Source organism: Melospiza melodia, chromosome 3 (assembly GCF_035770615.1).
Source record: "Melospiza melodia melodia isolate bMelMel2 chromosome 3, bMelMel2.pri, whole genome shotgun sequence".
NCBI lineage: Eukaryota > Metazoa > Chordata > Aves > Passeriformes > Passerellidae > Melospiza > Melospiza melodia.
The window spans coordinates 8,757,992-8,773,416 of NC_086196.1; the positions used below are offsets into that span (position 1 = coordinate 8,757,992).

At 37.2% G+C, this 15,425-nt stretch overlaps 1 protein-coding gene across 1 annotated transcript in view; it reads left to right on the top strand.

Annotated features, from left to right (window-relative positions):
* SNTG2 (syntrophin gamma 2) overlaps positions 1–15,425 on the top strand; it is a 119,064-nt gene that overhangs the window by 58,751 nt on the left and 44,888 nt on the right. Inside the window, exons 9-10 of the mRNA XM_063153410.1 lie at positions 5,435–5,564; positions 13,121–13,159. Of these exons, the coding sequence (XP_063009480.1) occupies positions 5,435–5,564; positions 13,121–13,159 (169 nt within the window). The remainder of the gene's footprint in view (positions 1–5,434; positions 5,565–13,120; positions 13,160–15,425) is intronic.

The window sequence follows — 15,425 nt, forward strand, 5'->3', positions numbered from 1 at the left end:
TGTAATTTTTCTCTGTGAGAAGTAAGGCAGTATAAATGTAGTGAGAATGCTATTGCTGTGAATAGTCTTAATTGCTAGTTGGCAATGGAAGCATTTTTTGACTGTTGAGGATTGAATTGGTCAATAAATGTGATGTAAGCTTAACAGAGAAATAATACCAGTAAGTTTTTCTCACCCAAAGGAATTTGTGGTTCATATTCTAGTTTGAGATGGTTTTCTTTTTTAAGATAGAAAACTAAAGATAGGTAGTCTTTTAGAAGGTGAGGAATACAGATCATGCACTGCAGTCTTTCATTTTTGTTATGGAATTTTTATTTGGGGAAATGCAGATATTACTGGTTTTAGTCCTTACAGCTGATACTGGTAGTAATGTATAATGATTTTATACAGTGTATTGGCAGAAGCTTTGAGTAAAGGTACAATACATATAACATCTTGAACATTATGAGTTGAGAGACTGAAGAAAAAATGCTTATTTCGAATATGGGAGACTGAAATAGTGAGTGGAATGAAAGTAATTCATGCCCAGTAGCTATGAGCCCATGTAACTGTGATGTCAATTACAAAACAACCTAATTAGATTTAGTGCTATTTTTATTTCTTGGTATTCTGACCATTGCAATTACTCCAAAGTATTGTGTGTTTTTAATTTTTTGTTAATGTGTTCACTGGGTTCTAACAGATTTTTTCTGAAGAATGATATTTTCCATTTATCATTTCAGTAAGATAACAAAATGCCTTTAATTAGGTAAATAAATTGAAAAGTAAGAAATTGAATGAACCATTTTGAAAAAATCTTGAAATTAAGCACACTGAGTTACAAAACTAAATGAACTTTCTCAGAGTTTTCTGACACATCAGTTAGAAAATATCTGTAGAAGTATATATGTTTGCCTTACTTCAGTTATCTTATTTGATTTCTATAACTGTAATGAAAATAAAAGTTACAATACTGGAATCAAAATTTTCCCCCCAAAACTACAAACATAAAATGAAATTAAGTTTATGTTTAATGTTTTGATATCTTCTGAGCTACACGGTTTCTGTTGATAGTGCAGTTATATGCTCACATTTAAGCATTTTGTAAGGTCCAAGGTTCTGTGACATTTACAATACAAAATCCCATTACTTCTAAAATGATATTTCAAAGAGATTAAGTAATTCACATCCTTCCTTTTGGAGGATTTCCACTCAGATCTACCCATAGTCCTTAGAACTTCAGTCTAAGTAGACATTCTAGCAAGAGGGCCGTGTAGTATTATAAACAAGCCACAATAAAATGTTGTAACAAAAGCAATAAAAACTAGCTCAAACATAAAAAAAATTATACAAACAGGAGGAAGTACTGATTCAGGACCTGGGAAGATGCAAAGCTGATCAAATCCATCTGTCTGTATCAGCATGGTAGTAAAGATGAAAGAGTTGCAGTCAAGCCTACATCTAGATTTTTGTAGAAATATCTATGTAATGAAATACCTATATACGTCTAAGAGAGATGGCTTCACATGCTGCAGATACTAAAAAGTAAAAATATATGCTTTGCTGGATTTCTTAGCCTTCAGTAAAGTAAAAGTTCAGCTCTTCCCATTTCAGCTGGCACTGAAAATAGTTTTTGTCTTAGAAAAGTCTTCGGATTTAACACCTCTATAGCAGCAAACTGCTTGTATGGAAAAATTTCCTTACTAATATTAATTAGTAGTACTTGTTTGAATGTGTCAATGTCAAGAAGAAAACCTAAAGTCTTATCTGTTATTCTGACTGCCATGCTCACAAAGAGTGTTTATTTTATTACAAGAAATTAATACCATAAACAAACTCCAGAAGAGACCAGGAATGCAGATCTATTCATAATTTCACCATGAAAGTGAGATAGAAAGACACTGAGTATTGAAAATGGTGCCTCATGCTCCTTAGCAGAAATGCTTGAAGGAAACTAATTTACAGATAAGGAGAAAAATCTCAAAGTAAGAAATGTGTTGGCAGTGCAACACAAATTTCTAGTATTTAGGAAATGCAAATATTAATTTCTTGCTCTAGTTGCAGTAGTCAGTAGCATAACTTCAGTAACAGAAGATGTAGAAATTTCCTCTGTCTGTGTTTTAAAATCATCTTAGGGCCTCAGGGAAAAAAGAAATACAAACCAACAATGAAAATAAAAACCTACAGCAACTTTATAGCATCTTGAAACCTTTCAAACTTATTATTTGGTATTAAATGGAAAGCTCCTCCTTGACAGCTAGCAGGAGTAGGTGCTTTGTTGTGTCTTTTTTTTCTTTTCTCTGTTTTGAGGAAATGGCAGAGAGAAATGCATGTCACTTAAGCCTGTAGGATTTATTTTCTTGTGAATTCCAATGCCATCTCGGTGCTTGCTTTGATTGTTTCACTTAAAACAAAAGCCTTAGGATTTATTTTGTTAAGCTTTTGTTTTTAGTTTGGATATCTGTTTTTACTTGTAGCCTTCTGCACACTATGCTTTTTAGAACACAGTGTGGTACATGGAACAATATCAATATATTATAGGATCTTCAGAGAGAAACTTTTGTAACTGAAAGCAAGAAATAAAGTAAAGTTTGTAGTAAAGTTGATTAAGATTCAGGGCAAAATCACCGTGTTACTACCATGACTGGCATATATAAACTTTGAAAAGCACTGGCTGTTTTTTTTGTCCTATGTCATTTACACTGAACTGCTTTCTGCTAAAACCACCTTCCTGCCAAGCCAGCCCAGTGGGGACAGCAGTGCCCCAAAGGTCTCAGTCTCGTGTGCCAGGCAGTGTGACCACCACTGGCTCATCAGAAGCCTTGAACCAGCCTGAGCCCTGGGAAATGAATGTCCTGGTGTCCGTGTGCTGGAGCAAGGGAACGAGCTCTGCAGGCAGGGCCTGGGGACCTTGGCAGACTCCTCACTGAGCAGGAGCCAGCTGAGCACAGGTTCAGTGGTGAAGTCCCATATAAGGGGCTGTGTTAGCAATAACATAGTCAAGGGAAATGGTTGTTCTCGTCTATCCTCATCTACTTGCATTCCTGAGGCCACACCTGAGGTAGCTCCCTCTGTGTCCAATTTTGGTGTTCCTGTGGAAAAGATTTGTATTTTAAGAAAGTTAGTGAGGAGGCTGGACTAAGGGACTAGCAGGATTCCTCACACCCTATTTGATTCTGTGCAAATATCATGTTACTGAAGTGTTCGATCTCTGGATGAATATTGAATATTATTAACTGTCTGTAATTGATCACTATATTTCAAAAAAGAGTTTTAGTGTAATCCACTCTATCACCAGCACCCTGTTTCAAATGGTAAAATATTCGGTGATTTTTATAATAAAAGTTGATTTTTAAAGTTTTGATTGCCTATTTTGGTTGCCTCAATTGTTGACCGAGGAGTTCCCTTCTGTGATCTTTCATCAGCCACATAGGGAACTTTGTGCCACTGGAATAAGGCATTCAGGTCTTTGTGTGTCTGCAGAGGCTGAGTTAGTATCTAGACACCCTGTAGCTCCATGGAGAGCACATACTATTGCTTGGCTCTCTTAAATGCTCTGGACAGCCCTCTTGCAGTGTAAGGATCCTACCATCTTAGCTTTGATATTTGAATGAGATACCTAAGCTGGACATTGTGAAGGGCTCCTCCTCACAGCATTAAATTAAGTCTGTTTGCAGGCACCAGTGTGTATCAATGCATAAGGGCTGACAGATTCTCACTGTCTCAGTGGGATGTTGAGGAAATGATACCATAAGTCATTTTATTACAGCACTGTTGGGATCTATGTCAGAACCTTAGGTAAAAAGAACAATATGTTTGGGACGTGATTATTTTACTCAGTTTACTTGAAGGCAATAGAAGGATTTTCTTAATCTTTTTTTTTCTTTCTGAAGAGGTGAAAGAGATTACTGGAATAAAAGTGTCACAGAATTGTGCCACTGCCATCAAGTTTTAGTAGTTCCCATGATTATTCAATCATGAAAGAAAAATGGACAATTGGCTGATACATATCTAAGTCTTTAGGCCAAGCATGTTAATTTTTGCAAACAGCAGATATAATGCTTTACAGCTTCATTAAAAGCAAAGCATCTCACATATATCTATTCAAATACATTGTTTTATTTATATTGTATATAATGGGTAGTCCTTTTCTAGCAAGTATATAGAGTTCAGTATTCATGTTCACCATCAAACTCCCTACAAATGACAAAGGTTAGGTTAATAACTTTTTTCTCTAAGTCAGGAATGAATAACTGCACATAAACCACTATATGTCATTTAGAATGTTGACATATGTATGTCATCAATTAAGCAGTAGAGGATTTTACCTTACATCAAAGATCCCCAGGAAGACTCAGCAACTTCACAGAGCAGTATTCTGATTCATTAGTTAGCTTTCTTCTAGGTTGGTACCAAAAATGGGGCAATATAGCATATAAGTATAAATATCTAATATACAAATGTAGAAGGTGGTGGTGATATTCTCCATACTATACACAAAACAAATGTATGCAAAATCATTGAGCTAATTATAATTGTCTTTCACAATAGTATATAACTAAAATCTAACTCTCCTGGCAATCATAGGCATTTAAATAATCTGGTTGTCTTTCAGAAGTTTAGTTCTTGCAACTATTGTGTGTCACTTTTTTTAAATTTAGACCACTGTACTTTCATGCCACTAGTTAATGAGCTTTTGTGGTTCCTATAGGAAAATTTTAAGAGTTAAAAAAGCATATCCCACCACCATTCAGGTGTAGGGAATTTCAAAGGTACATATGCCTTACTTACTGCAGATAGTGAGGGAAGGAAAGCAATGGCATTTGCAGAATAAAGTTGCTGTAAACACATAAAAGTTGCATTAAAATTTAACAAAATGCAGTTGCACATTAGCCTGTGCCAATGCTGTTTTGAGAAGACTAGGGAAAATTTTTGAAGAAGCTTTTAAGAACGTTTTTCAAATTCCTATGACATAAGAGTGCTTGAAGTAAGCATTGCTTTGAATACCACATAAAAAAACTTTAGGAATCTAAGAAATGGAAGCTAAGGAAGACAGTGCTTTAAATCTTCATACATTCCCAGTAAATGAAGCCAAAGTGCAATAAATAAAATTGGCATTTTGGTTTTAAAAAACACTATTTTTGTCTTTAAAAAGGCCCAGTGCATATTTCCTGAATACACTACCTTAAGTTCAATAATTACGATTATTATAGACCCAGGGGAAGTAAATGATCATCAGCACTTGTATATATTGGTACAGAGAAAATACTTCTTGTATCTGTTACTCTTGGTACTGCCCTATTATCCTTGGGTTTGTTGCCTTTCTATTGATTGGTAAATTAAACAGTCAAAAACTTGTCAAAAGGCATAAAAATCACTTGAACACTGATAAATATTGGGCAGTTTCAGAAAACTGACATATCTTCCTTTACGGATATATTTCTTCTTACTGCAGATCTAATGCATTTGAAGTGCTGGCACTCGATGGAGTTAGTACTGGGATACTTCAGTTTTATACAGCCCAGGAGAGTGCTGACTGGCTGAGAGCAATGTCTACTAACATCAGTGATTTGACACTTCAAAATGTATGTTACTTTCTGCATATTTTCTTGTTCATACTATTGTAAAGTTATTTCTAGTTTTCGAAAGGTAAAAAACAATTCACCTTTAAGTACAATATATAAAATGCTTGTGTATGGGGAGGAAAAAGAGAAAGGGCAAAATAGGGAGAGCTGCCTGATCAAAAGTATCAAGAAGTTTTCAAGGCTTGCAGTGTTAGCATAGAACAGAAACCAGTAGAAAATCAGATTGCATTTATCATTTTAAAGATTTTTAGGTCAAAATATGTGTCAGTAGTGGTCATTTCACAGAGCTTTAGATGTGACCAAATATTTCATTTTCACATTTTTGTAGTTAAACCATGCTTGAAATTAGCATTTGTTGCTTTTTATTTTTTATTTTACCTTAATAGTCATGTTCAGCAGCTCTTTGTTAGATTTGTTTATTTTGAAACAAGCATGTGAAAATTCTGTAGCTAGTGAAGAATGATTTACTGAGACTTACTGGAGACAGTAATTTTACATCTCTGAGTTGTCTAAGAGTTGATTTATTTAAGGACACATTATTCCATCTCACTTCCTAGAAGTATAAAGATGCCTATACTATTTTAAGTTACTCCTGTAAATTAATAAGTAACAATTGTCTTTGCAAACGGAAGTATTAACTAGTCCCCAGAGAAACAGAAAATTACTATTTGGACAGCACATCTATTATTCCATCAAAGAGCAGCTAAAAAACATTGATAATTATGGAATTAATGATGAAGTTAAATAGGGAACTCAATAATGTACAATTTTGAAAGTATATTTGTCTTTAAAAAATGATAAAATTCAGTGATGAAAATGCAATAGCACAGCTGTCCCTGAAAAAATTGCCTCTGCAAGTTTTAATATTTTCTTTCTCTACATGTGCATAGTCTGTTAACTTCTTTCGTAAATTATGATTTAGTAGCCTGACTTTTATTTGTGCTTTGTACTCTAAATGAACTGTTGCTTAGGTCTCCAGATTATATTGTGAAGATTTTGTATTAAATTTCAACATAAATCTTTAAGTCTGTTGGTTAAAACAGACTTAAAATTTAATTTGTTTTCCTATTCTTCAAAAGCTACATGAATCACATTTGATCATAATAGTTCATTTATTCCATTAATTCTTTTAAAATATTCAATTGCTTAAACAATCTCTTTGTCAAAATCAGACATTTTTCCTTATGAAGTGTTCTTTTCAAATACTATTTAGTGACTCAGATAATGTACAGGGTATTATTACGTAATAATTCTAAGAAAGTGTATGGTAATATTTCTAGAGAAATTCCAATTCATAGTTACTAAGCCTTTTTTTTTTCTTTCTAGAGAAATTCACTGAATAAGAGCCATTCCAATGATATAAGGGAATAAGAATAAAAACAAATGCAGGCAGCTTTTGTCAGTCATAGGGTGCTAGTCAGTTTTTTCCAAAGGACTATGTGCAGTAATTATGTGTCCTGACACAGTATCTTCACTGTGCTGTGACCTGTCAGCAGCAATATTTTATTAAGAACTGAGGACTTTCTTAGTCTTCTCCACTATCTTTTTCTATTGAATTCTGTCAATAAAGTAGTCCATCTGGTGTTCATATAACTGGCAGTTCCCAGGAAGGACCTGAGAAACAACAGTCATGATGAATATCCATGTTTTGTGTTCTTAGTGAGTTACAAAGCAAACTCATATAAGTTCATATGAGAAGCATGTAAACTTTTTTGCTTGGACAGTGGCTTTCCAGGTTTTGTCAGGCGTGCAGCCTGTGGTACAACTGGAAAGGTCAGGCCAGAGCATTTATTTAATTATTGATCATCAGAAGGGGAGATGAAGTAGTCAGTGAGAATCCCTTTTGTTGTCCCTCTGACACTGCCATTGGGGAATGTATCTGTTATTCCTTCAGAGCTTCTTCCTGTCTCTGCACTTCTCCACTCCTGTAGAGTGTCTCCCCATTTGCCAGGACCAAAGATAATCACTACTCATTCAAAAATTATTTCAGAGAGCTCCTTATCTGGTTATGGATTATTTTCATGAGTACTTGCTTCTCCAAATAGTTAAACTATTGATTTCCTATTCTGTCCCACGCCATCATCTCAGTATGGAAATTAATTACTAGATACATGGTCACAATGGACTTCTTTTGCTAACACTGTTGGCATAATGTCAGCATCCTTACCTGAGCTACTATGAGGTTTTTAAGCAGTACTTACCATTATTCATGTTTTACTTCCACACAGTTTTACATTTTGTTTTGTTGGTAGTGGTTTCATGACTTTAGCTACTTTTCTCATACCTTAGTCATTCTTACTTAAACTGTGCCTATTTGTGTTACACTTATCTACGCTTTTTACCCTACATATTTGCATGACATTTTAAATAATTTCTTTTAGAATTTTAGTTCTTAAAGAGCTCTTAATAGGGATTTTTTTGTACAGTGCACCCAATCTTTCCTGTATCACTTTACCCTAATATACTTTATTTTTTTTTTTATTTTACCCTAATAAAGTCATGTTCAGCAGCTCTTTGTTAGATCTCCTGCTGATGCCAGGAGACAGTCCTCGTGTAGGTAGTGCAAAAATAGCTCTGCCACAATGTGACACTTCTGCTAATGTCAGACTACTCTTTTGAAGTACTACTGAAACATCTAAGTTCTATACAAAGGCAAGCTCTCTGGGGATCAAGTGTATAGGAGGAGTCATCTTTCAACAGTGGAGATGTGAGAACTTGTCACTGCATAGGAGTGCTGTCCCTGTACGTATTTAAAGGGTGTTACTTGGTAGATGAGAAATAATGATTCTGGTACCAGCCTGGACTTAATTCTTAGATAACAGAGGCGCACAGAGAATGCTACAATGTGGAGAAAAACCTAAGAGTATCTTTTCAGCCCTCATTGCTGATACATGCTTTGTATGTTTAGCTCAGAAAATCTCCTAGTTACAGTCAGCTTTACAAGCAACATGCATTTCTGAGGACCCTTGCCCCAAATTATTCATTTCTCTGTACATATTCTGTTTTTTCACATACTTTTCTACCAGCATGAAACTGCTCTATCATCGTCCTTTGTGATTCAATCCTCATTTTCAATATTCTCAAAGCTTTTTGCATTTATCCTTGGCAGAAATAAATACAGGTGAATCAGCACCTGAGATTTATTTCTTCATACACCTCTTTTCTTGCAGAAGGAGGTGCAGTTGAAAAAACTGGGGGAAGAGGAGTAACAGAAACTGGCAGTGAATCTTCCATGATTGAACAAGAACCACAGGAAATAAATTATTCTGCCTGTGCTTCTCACTGCTCCTGTTCTTAATTTCTTCAGCTGAAGGGTTCTTTGTAGGCTGAAGTGACAGTGCTATAATGGCTCTGACTTTCTAGGAGAAAGGTCTTTGGGATAATTTATATATTTCTCTCTCTGTTTTTCACCATTCAGATTGACAGCTATCAGATATATGCAGGTTTTCTCATGGATCTTAATTATTGTGAAATATAGCACTGAGTATAATTTCAGTCTTAATCAGTAGAAGCACCTAAACGTAATGCTGTCAGTTCATTTACATTGTAGAGATTTGTTTCTTATATATAAAACTTTCTCAAGGTTTTGAGGTTTTTTCACAGTAAATTTTAATGGTGTTATTGTTTAAAAAAAAATTGTAAATAAATGAGTAGGTCATAAGCAGGTCAGAGAACAAGTTATGATGCTCTTGTTCCACTTTAAACATTATTTATGATTTCTATAAATCATTCCAGCAGTTTCATTGGAGGATGGTAGAAACTTAAAATTTGACATTAAAGTGGAGTTATTAATGCAGATCACATTGATGCCCATGACATCTTTTTTAATTGTATATGTTATAGTCTGTAAACCTTCTCTTTTATTTCTTCATGTAAACATGTATCTGGGGATATTTTGTGTTGCAGTTGTGTGAAATGTCTGTTGTAATAGGGAGAGACTTAAGAAATATGAGCTCTAAACCTACATTAACAAAAAAGAAAGAAAATTGAGGAGGTTTTGCTTTCTTTACACAGCAGATTTGGGGTACATGTAGATGGAAACAAAATCCTTGTGTGTAGGAAGCAGTATACAAATTCGACTGCCTCAATGATTATACAAATGGTTCTATTCCCAGGGTGAGAATGCATAATATTTCTTCACTGATGCTTTTTTGTTGTTTTAAATGCAAAATTTCCAGTTGAAAGTACCACAGTTCAAACTGTAGAGTTGTAAAGGGTAGTCAGTAGGGATAGGACCCACATCCCCTAAACTTGGTCAAGCAATAAGCAGTCACATAGGATACTAATAACAGCCAGGAAAAAATAGGTGCCTGTGAAGATCTTTCACTGTTTTCCTGAAAGAGAATAAAGGTATATTATATGTGAAATAAATCCCAGCCTGGGAGGCATTTAGATTTAGGTAAATGGTTCTGAATAATTTTAGGTCCTTCCCTGTATGTATCCATTTAGAACAGAGTGTAGGAATTACAATTTGCTTAATAGTTCCTTTTCCAAGTAGCCTGCAGTCTTTGCAGACCCGGGATTTTTTGTTTTAGTTCCCCTGCTGTGTCCAGCTCACATTTCTATACTGCACTGCTAGCAAGGTAAATGTGTCCCATTTGTATTCCTGCCTGTCTGCACCAGTTGTGGAGACATGTGAAGGGCACACGTGGTGCTGGGTGAAGTGAAGAGTTCTTACTTCTCAGCCCTGTGACACTGGGATGTAATATGATATAGAAGCAGATCTTTTTCCTCTCCCCACAGCAACATCAGGGCTGCAGCCATCCTGCTTAGAATAGGGAATGAGTTGCCTGTGCAGTGAAAAAATGTGGAGTCCAAACATTCTTCCCTATTACCCTTTCCAATGGGAAGCTGAGCTGGTTATTAGGGTGCTCTTCAAAATATTCTACCTGCTTGGTGCAGAAAATCTTCATAGTCAGTCTGACAAACTTTTTTCCAAGCACATCTGAACCCATTTACTTGCACTGGTTTGTGCTATAGTAATATTATTATTGAGTATGGCTTTGAGACACCTGAAAGGAAATTATATTTTCTGTGTGTCTAACATGGCTTTTCTGTAGTTAATTTGTGTTTGTATTTGTGTCTGAGGCACAGGAGAAAGGTTGGTCCTGACTATGGGCAGGGTGTATCAGCATTTCTACTGACATTGAAATATTCCAGGTGACTTTTCATTATGTCCTGCACAGCTCTTCTATCAGGATTAAGCCCACCACCAAATCAGACTGGTGACTGCTTCCTTCTGCAACACTGGCCATTTCACCAATTTGTTTTAACCAAGTTAGAGAGTGAGGTTCTTGAGTTCCAGCTGGTTTGTTACTGATGGGGCCCCATGGGGGACTCTTCTCCCAGCCAGTGCTCCAGACCCGCTCCAGAACAGTGCAGCCCTGCAGTTGTGCCAGGCTGAGGAAGGCACACCTGGTGCATGATCTGCCAGGAGCCTTGCTGGGGCCCCTCTGTCCAGTTAGCAGCCAAATTCCAGTTCCATCCTCCTGGTTGCTCCCTGCCTGTGCTAAGCAGTGGGTGCCAGCTCTGCAGCCTGTGCCCCACTGCTGTTGTGGTGGGCCCTGCTCCTCCTCTAGGGTGGCCAGGAGCTGTTAGGGCCACTTCAAGAGCCTGGCAGGATCTCCCAACACACAGCCCTAAGTGACAGCCAGGCCTGGCAGATGACCCCGGCTCCCAGCAGCTTGGCCACCTCTACCTCAGACCCTCAGTCACCCCCCGCTGTCTGACCCACCAGCACATCTGCACCATTTAACTGCACACTTCAATTCCAAAGGGCTGCAAAAGTGAGTGTGTGAGGGAGAAGAAACCCTGATGGCCCATGATGGGTTAGGATTGACCAGAGACCTCCTGCAGCCCTGAGCATTGCTATCACCCTCTGTCCATACCGTCAACACTCCTGTTGTCATCCTACCCCTCCACATTGCCTTTTTTCCTAAGGTCATTTTGTTTATGATCATAGATACTTCACTCTGTGGAGGACAATGATTTGTTATTGTCCTCTGTTAGTTGCAAGAGTGTGTGTGTGTGTGTGTGTGTGTGTTTGTGTGTATAAACCCTGACACATCCTGAGGCCTGTGTCATTACCATGACACAAAGTCTGTTGGCCCATACAAGTGTACTGAGCCTGGCTGGGATGGGGGGAGCTCTCTTTGTATCAGCAGGTGCTATGTTTTGTATTTGTGGCTAGAACAGCATTAATAACACACCAGTGTTTTGATTGGTGCTGAACAGTGCTTGCATGGAATGAAGGCTTTGACTTTTTCTCTCTGACTCACCCCACCCACCTCAGCAGAGGATGGAACAAGGAATTAGGAAGGGACACGGATGGGTTAGCTGAATGAAAGTGAGCAAAGAGATATTCCACACCATTGTGCTCAGCAATTGAAATGGCATCATGGGGAAAAGAGGTGTGGGTTTATCTTCCAAGGTGGCTGTTGCTTGAAGCTTGCTTCTGGGAGGCAGAGAGTGATTGCATTCACATCACTTGAATTTTTCTTGTTTCTTTCACTTAAGCTCTGTTCATCTTGACTCAGAAGTTTTCTTGCTTTTGCTTTTCCTATTCTCTCACCCTTCCTGCTGGGAGGGAGGAGGGAGTGAGCAGCTCTGTGAGTGCTCAGCTACAGGCCAGAGCCAACCCACCGCAGCAGTCAATGGCATCACCATATTATCATGAGTTACATCCACAGGTTTGATCTTAAAAATCTGGTGTACCCAACATACAAACAATAGCCCTGGAATTCTTCTGTTCATTTCCTATGGCTGTTGGAGTTTTCCCTGTTCACAGGTGTAGGGTTTTGGTCTTCCATCACAAACCTTTCATTTCTAATAAAACAAGCTTTTTGACAACAAGGTCCTTTGGAAGTACTAATCAACTCTAGGACAGTTTTCAGCTTCCTCCTAGAATGTAGGGAAGCCTGGTTTTACACTCCAATATATTTCTTTCTAAATTCTTATCTACACTTAATAAAATTGCACTTTAAAAAATGTTACATTTAAGGAAGTATTTGTGTACTATATATTTCAGTATTTGTCCACCACTCATATGTGCAAACTATGACTGCCAGAGAAAAATCAAAATTATCAAAACTCTTCATTACCTAAACAAAGAGGAAAAACTTTGTCTTGAAGAGTAAACTAACAGGAAAGCCCATGCAATTTTCATTTCATCTGTAAATACATCTTACACTTTATGGTCCAAGGACTTAATTGCAGACATCATTTAAGAATCTGCTTAAGCAATTGTTTAATTGAGATCTAAGTGAGATGTCCACAGTACAATATAGTATTTTCACTCAGACTGGCAAAGTTAAATTCATAAATGCAAATCTTTATGAGGTATTTAAGGAAAACTGATTAAAAGCTTTTGTCTTTCAAGTCCTTGGTTTTGCAAATTTGCTATAATAATAAAAATCTACTATTTAAGCACTGACTGATAAAATTTCTTACAAATATAATTTGGAAGTATAATAACTAAGTCAATCTATGCTAATTCCATCACAGAAACTCTTCAGCATACCAATAACTCTATGTGTTCTTCCCTCTCTCTTTCATAGATGAAAATGGCAAATAAATGCTGTTCTCCCTCTGACCAGGTAAGATTTCCATTATATTATCAATTTTTTAAAATTTTTTGTGATTGGAAGATTTGTAGAGCTTGCATGCACATGTAGTCAGTTTTAAAACTGCCTAGTGGATGGACTGCAAGATCAGTGATGGGAGAGCAACGTCCCTCCCACTGTAGGATCAGATTTGTGACCACTTCAGGAACCTGAACATGCTTAAGTCTATGGGGCTTGATGAGCTGCATCCCAGAATCCTAAGAAAATTGGCTGATCTAGTTGCAAAGCCACTCTCCATGTTTGCAAAGTCATAGAAGTCAGGTGAAGTCCCTGGTGAGAAGTAGAGAGGAAACATTGCACCCACTTTTAAAACTTATAGAAAGGAGGAACCCAGGTACTACTGACCTGCCAGCCTCATCCATGTTCCTGGGAAGATCAAGGAAGAGATCCTCCTAGAAGTTGTGATATGGCACTTGAAGGGCAGGGAGGACTTGGGGAGCAGAAAGCCAACTGTGTCCTGGGCTGCATCAGAAGTAGAGTCAGCAGGTCAGGGCAGGTGATTCTGCCCCTCTGCTCTGCTCTGGTGAGACCCCTCTACCTCTGCATCCAGCCCTGGGGCTCCCAAAATAAGAAGGGCATGGACCAGCTCTAACAGATCCAGAGGAAGGGCACAAAGATAATCAGAGGGATGGAAGATCACTCCTGTGAGGAGAGACTGGGGAAGCTGGGGCTGTTCAGCCTGGAGAAGGGAAGGCTCCAGTGTGACTTTATTGAATCCTTTCAGTATCTAAAGGGGGCCTATAAGAATGACTGGGACAAACTTTTAGCAGAACATATTGTAATAGGACCAGAGATGCTAATTTTAAACTGAAAGAGTGTTGATTTAGTTTAGCCATAAAAAAGAAGTTTTTCTTACATTAAGGGCAGTAAACACTGGCAAAAGTTGCCCAGAGAGGTGATGCACACCCCATCCATGGAAACATTCAAGGTCAAATTAGTGGAGCTCTGAGCCATCTGATCTATTTGAAGATGTGCCAGCTTTTTGCAGTGGGATTGACCTCCATTACATTTAAAGCTCCCTTCCAACCCAAACTGTTCTATAATTCTGTGATTTAATTGCTCTCTTTGTCATGACTTTTAATTATTAATTAAACCAATATGAAAACCAGGTGATTATGAATGCCCGGGGAAAAGGTATTGGATTCGGATATCTTTTATTGGATTAACTATCTACTGCAAGTGCTTTAGTAACTATTCAAAGTTTTTTCCTTATCAGTTTGGACACACATAATGAGTTCAGTTAAAAAAAAGAAGACATACTCTCCTTCAATTTTCAAAAAATTTTGGAGACAGTCATACAACTATATACATATCACTAGATACATAATTTGATTTCCTAAATTAATTGCCTAGTCTCCATAAACTGCCTAAATAATCAGTGCAGAAACCTGTTCTGTTCCAGAGAACTGTGCAAGTGTGAAACTTGGTATCAGCGCTTTAAATCATCCTTTGGAGGAGTCACTTTTGCTAATCTTGACTTGCCTCAGCCTACCATCTAAAGTTAGGCAGTACAAATCTATTTCACTTTTTCCATTCTGAGTATGAAAGAAGGACAATTAGGACCTTAATTTCAGAAGTTGAAAATTTCAGGTACAACTGAGAGCAACAAACATTGGATTGTTCTCTGCCAAAAAGTGAGGAAAAAAAGTTTATAATGAATTTGGGCAGATCAAGTAAACAAAACTAGAAAACATAAAAATATTAAAAGAACAATTGTGATCAACTCAGACTTTACATATCCTGTTAAAATTTGCTTTAAAAGCAATCAAAATGTGACTTCTCAGATACATATATCACAAAGGCATCATATAAAATTTGGCAATGATAACTGAAAGCAGAAGAGAACCTTTTCTGACCTAGATTAATGGAGCCTATTAGTGTCAGTTACATAATGTTTGTACAGACCCAAATAGCTCTTATTAAGGCAATTGGTTTAAAATTTAGAGGAAAGATAACCTTAAGAGATTGAAGGTCACTTGAAGACCTGCCTTGAAGTAAAATTTTTGATAGCTGCAAATTTATCTTTCCTTTTGAGCGTGGACATTCCTGAAGAATTAAACAGGTCCTTAGAGTTTCATTACTGTGTTGCCTGCGGTGAGTTTTCTTCATTGCTTTTAGAGTCCAACTTAATCTTTCACAAAGGGAGAAGGTTAGATGTGGATAGATTCATTCAGATTCTGGTTTTCATAGGCCATTAAAAAACTAGGATTCAAGGTTATCAAGAATGTAAAAAATTACT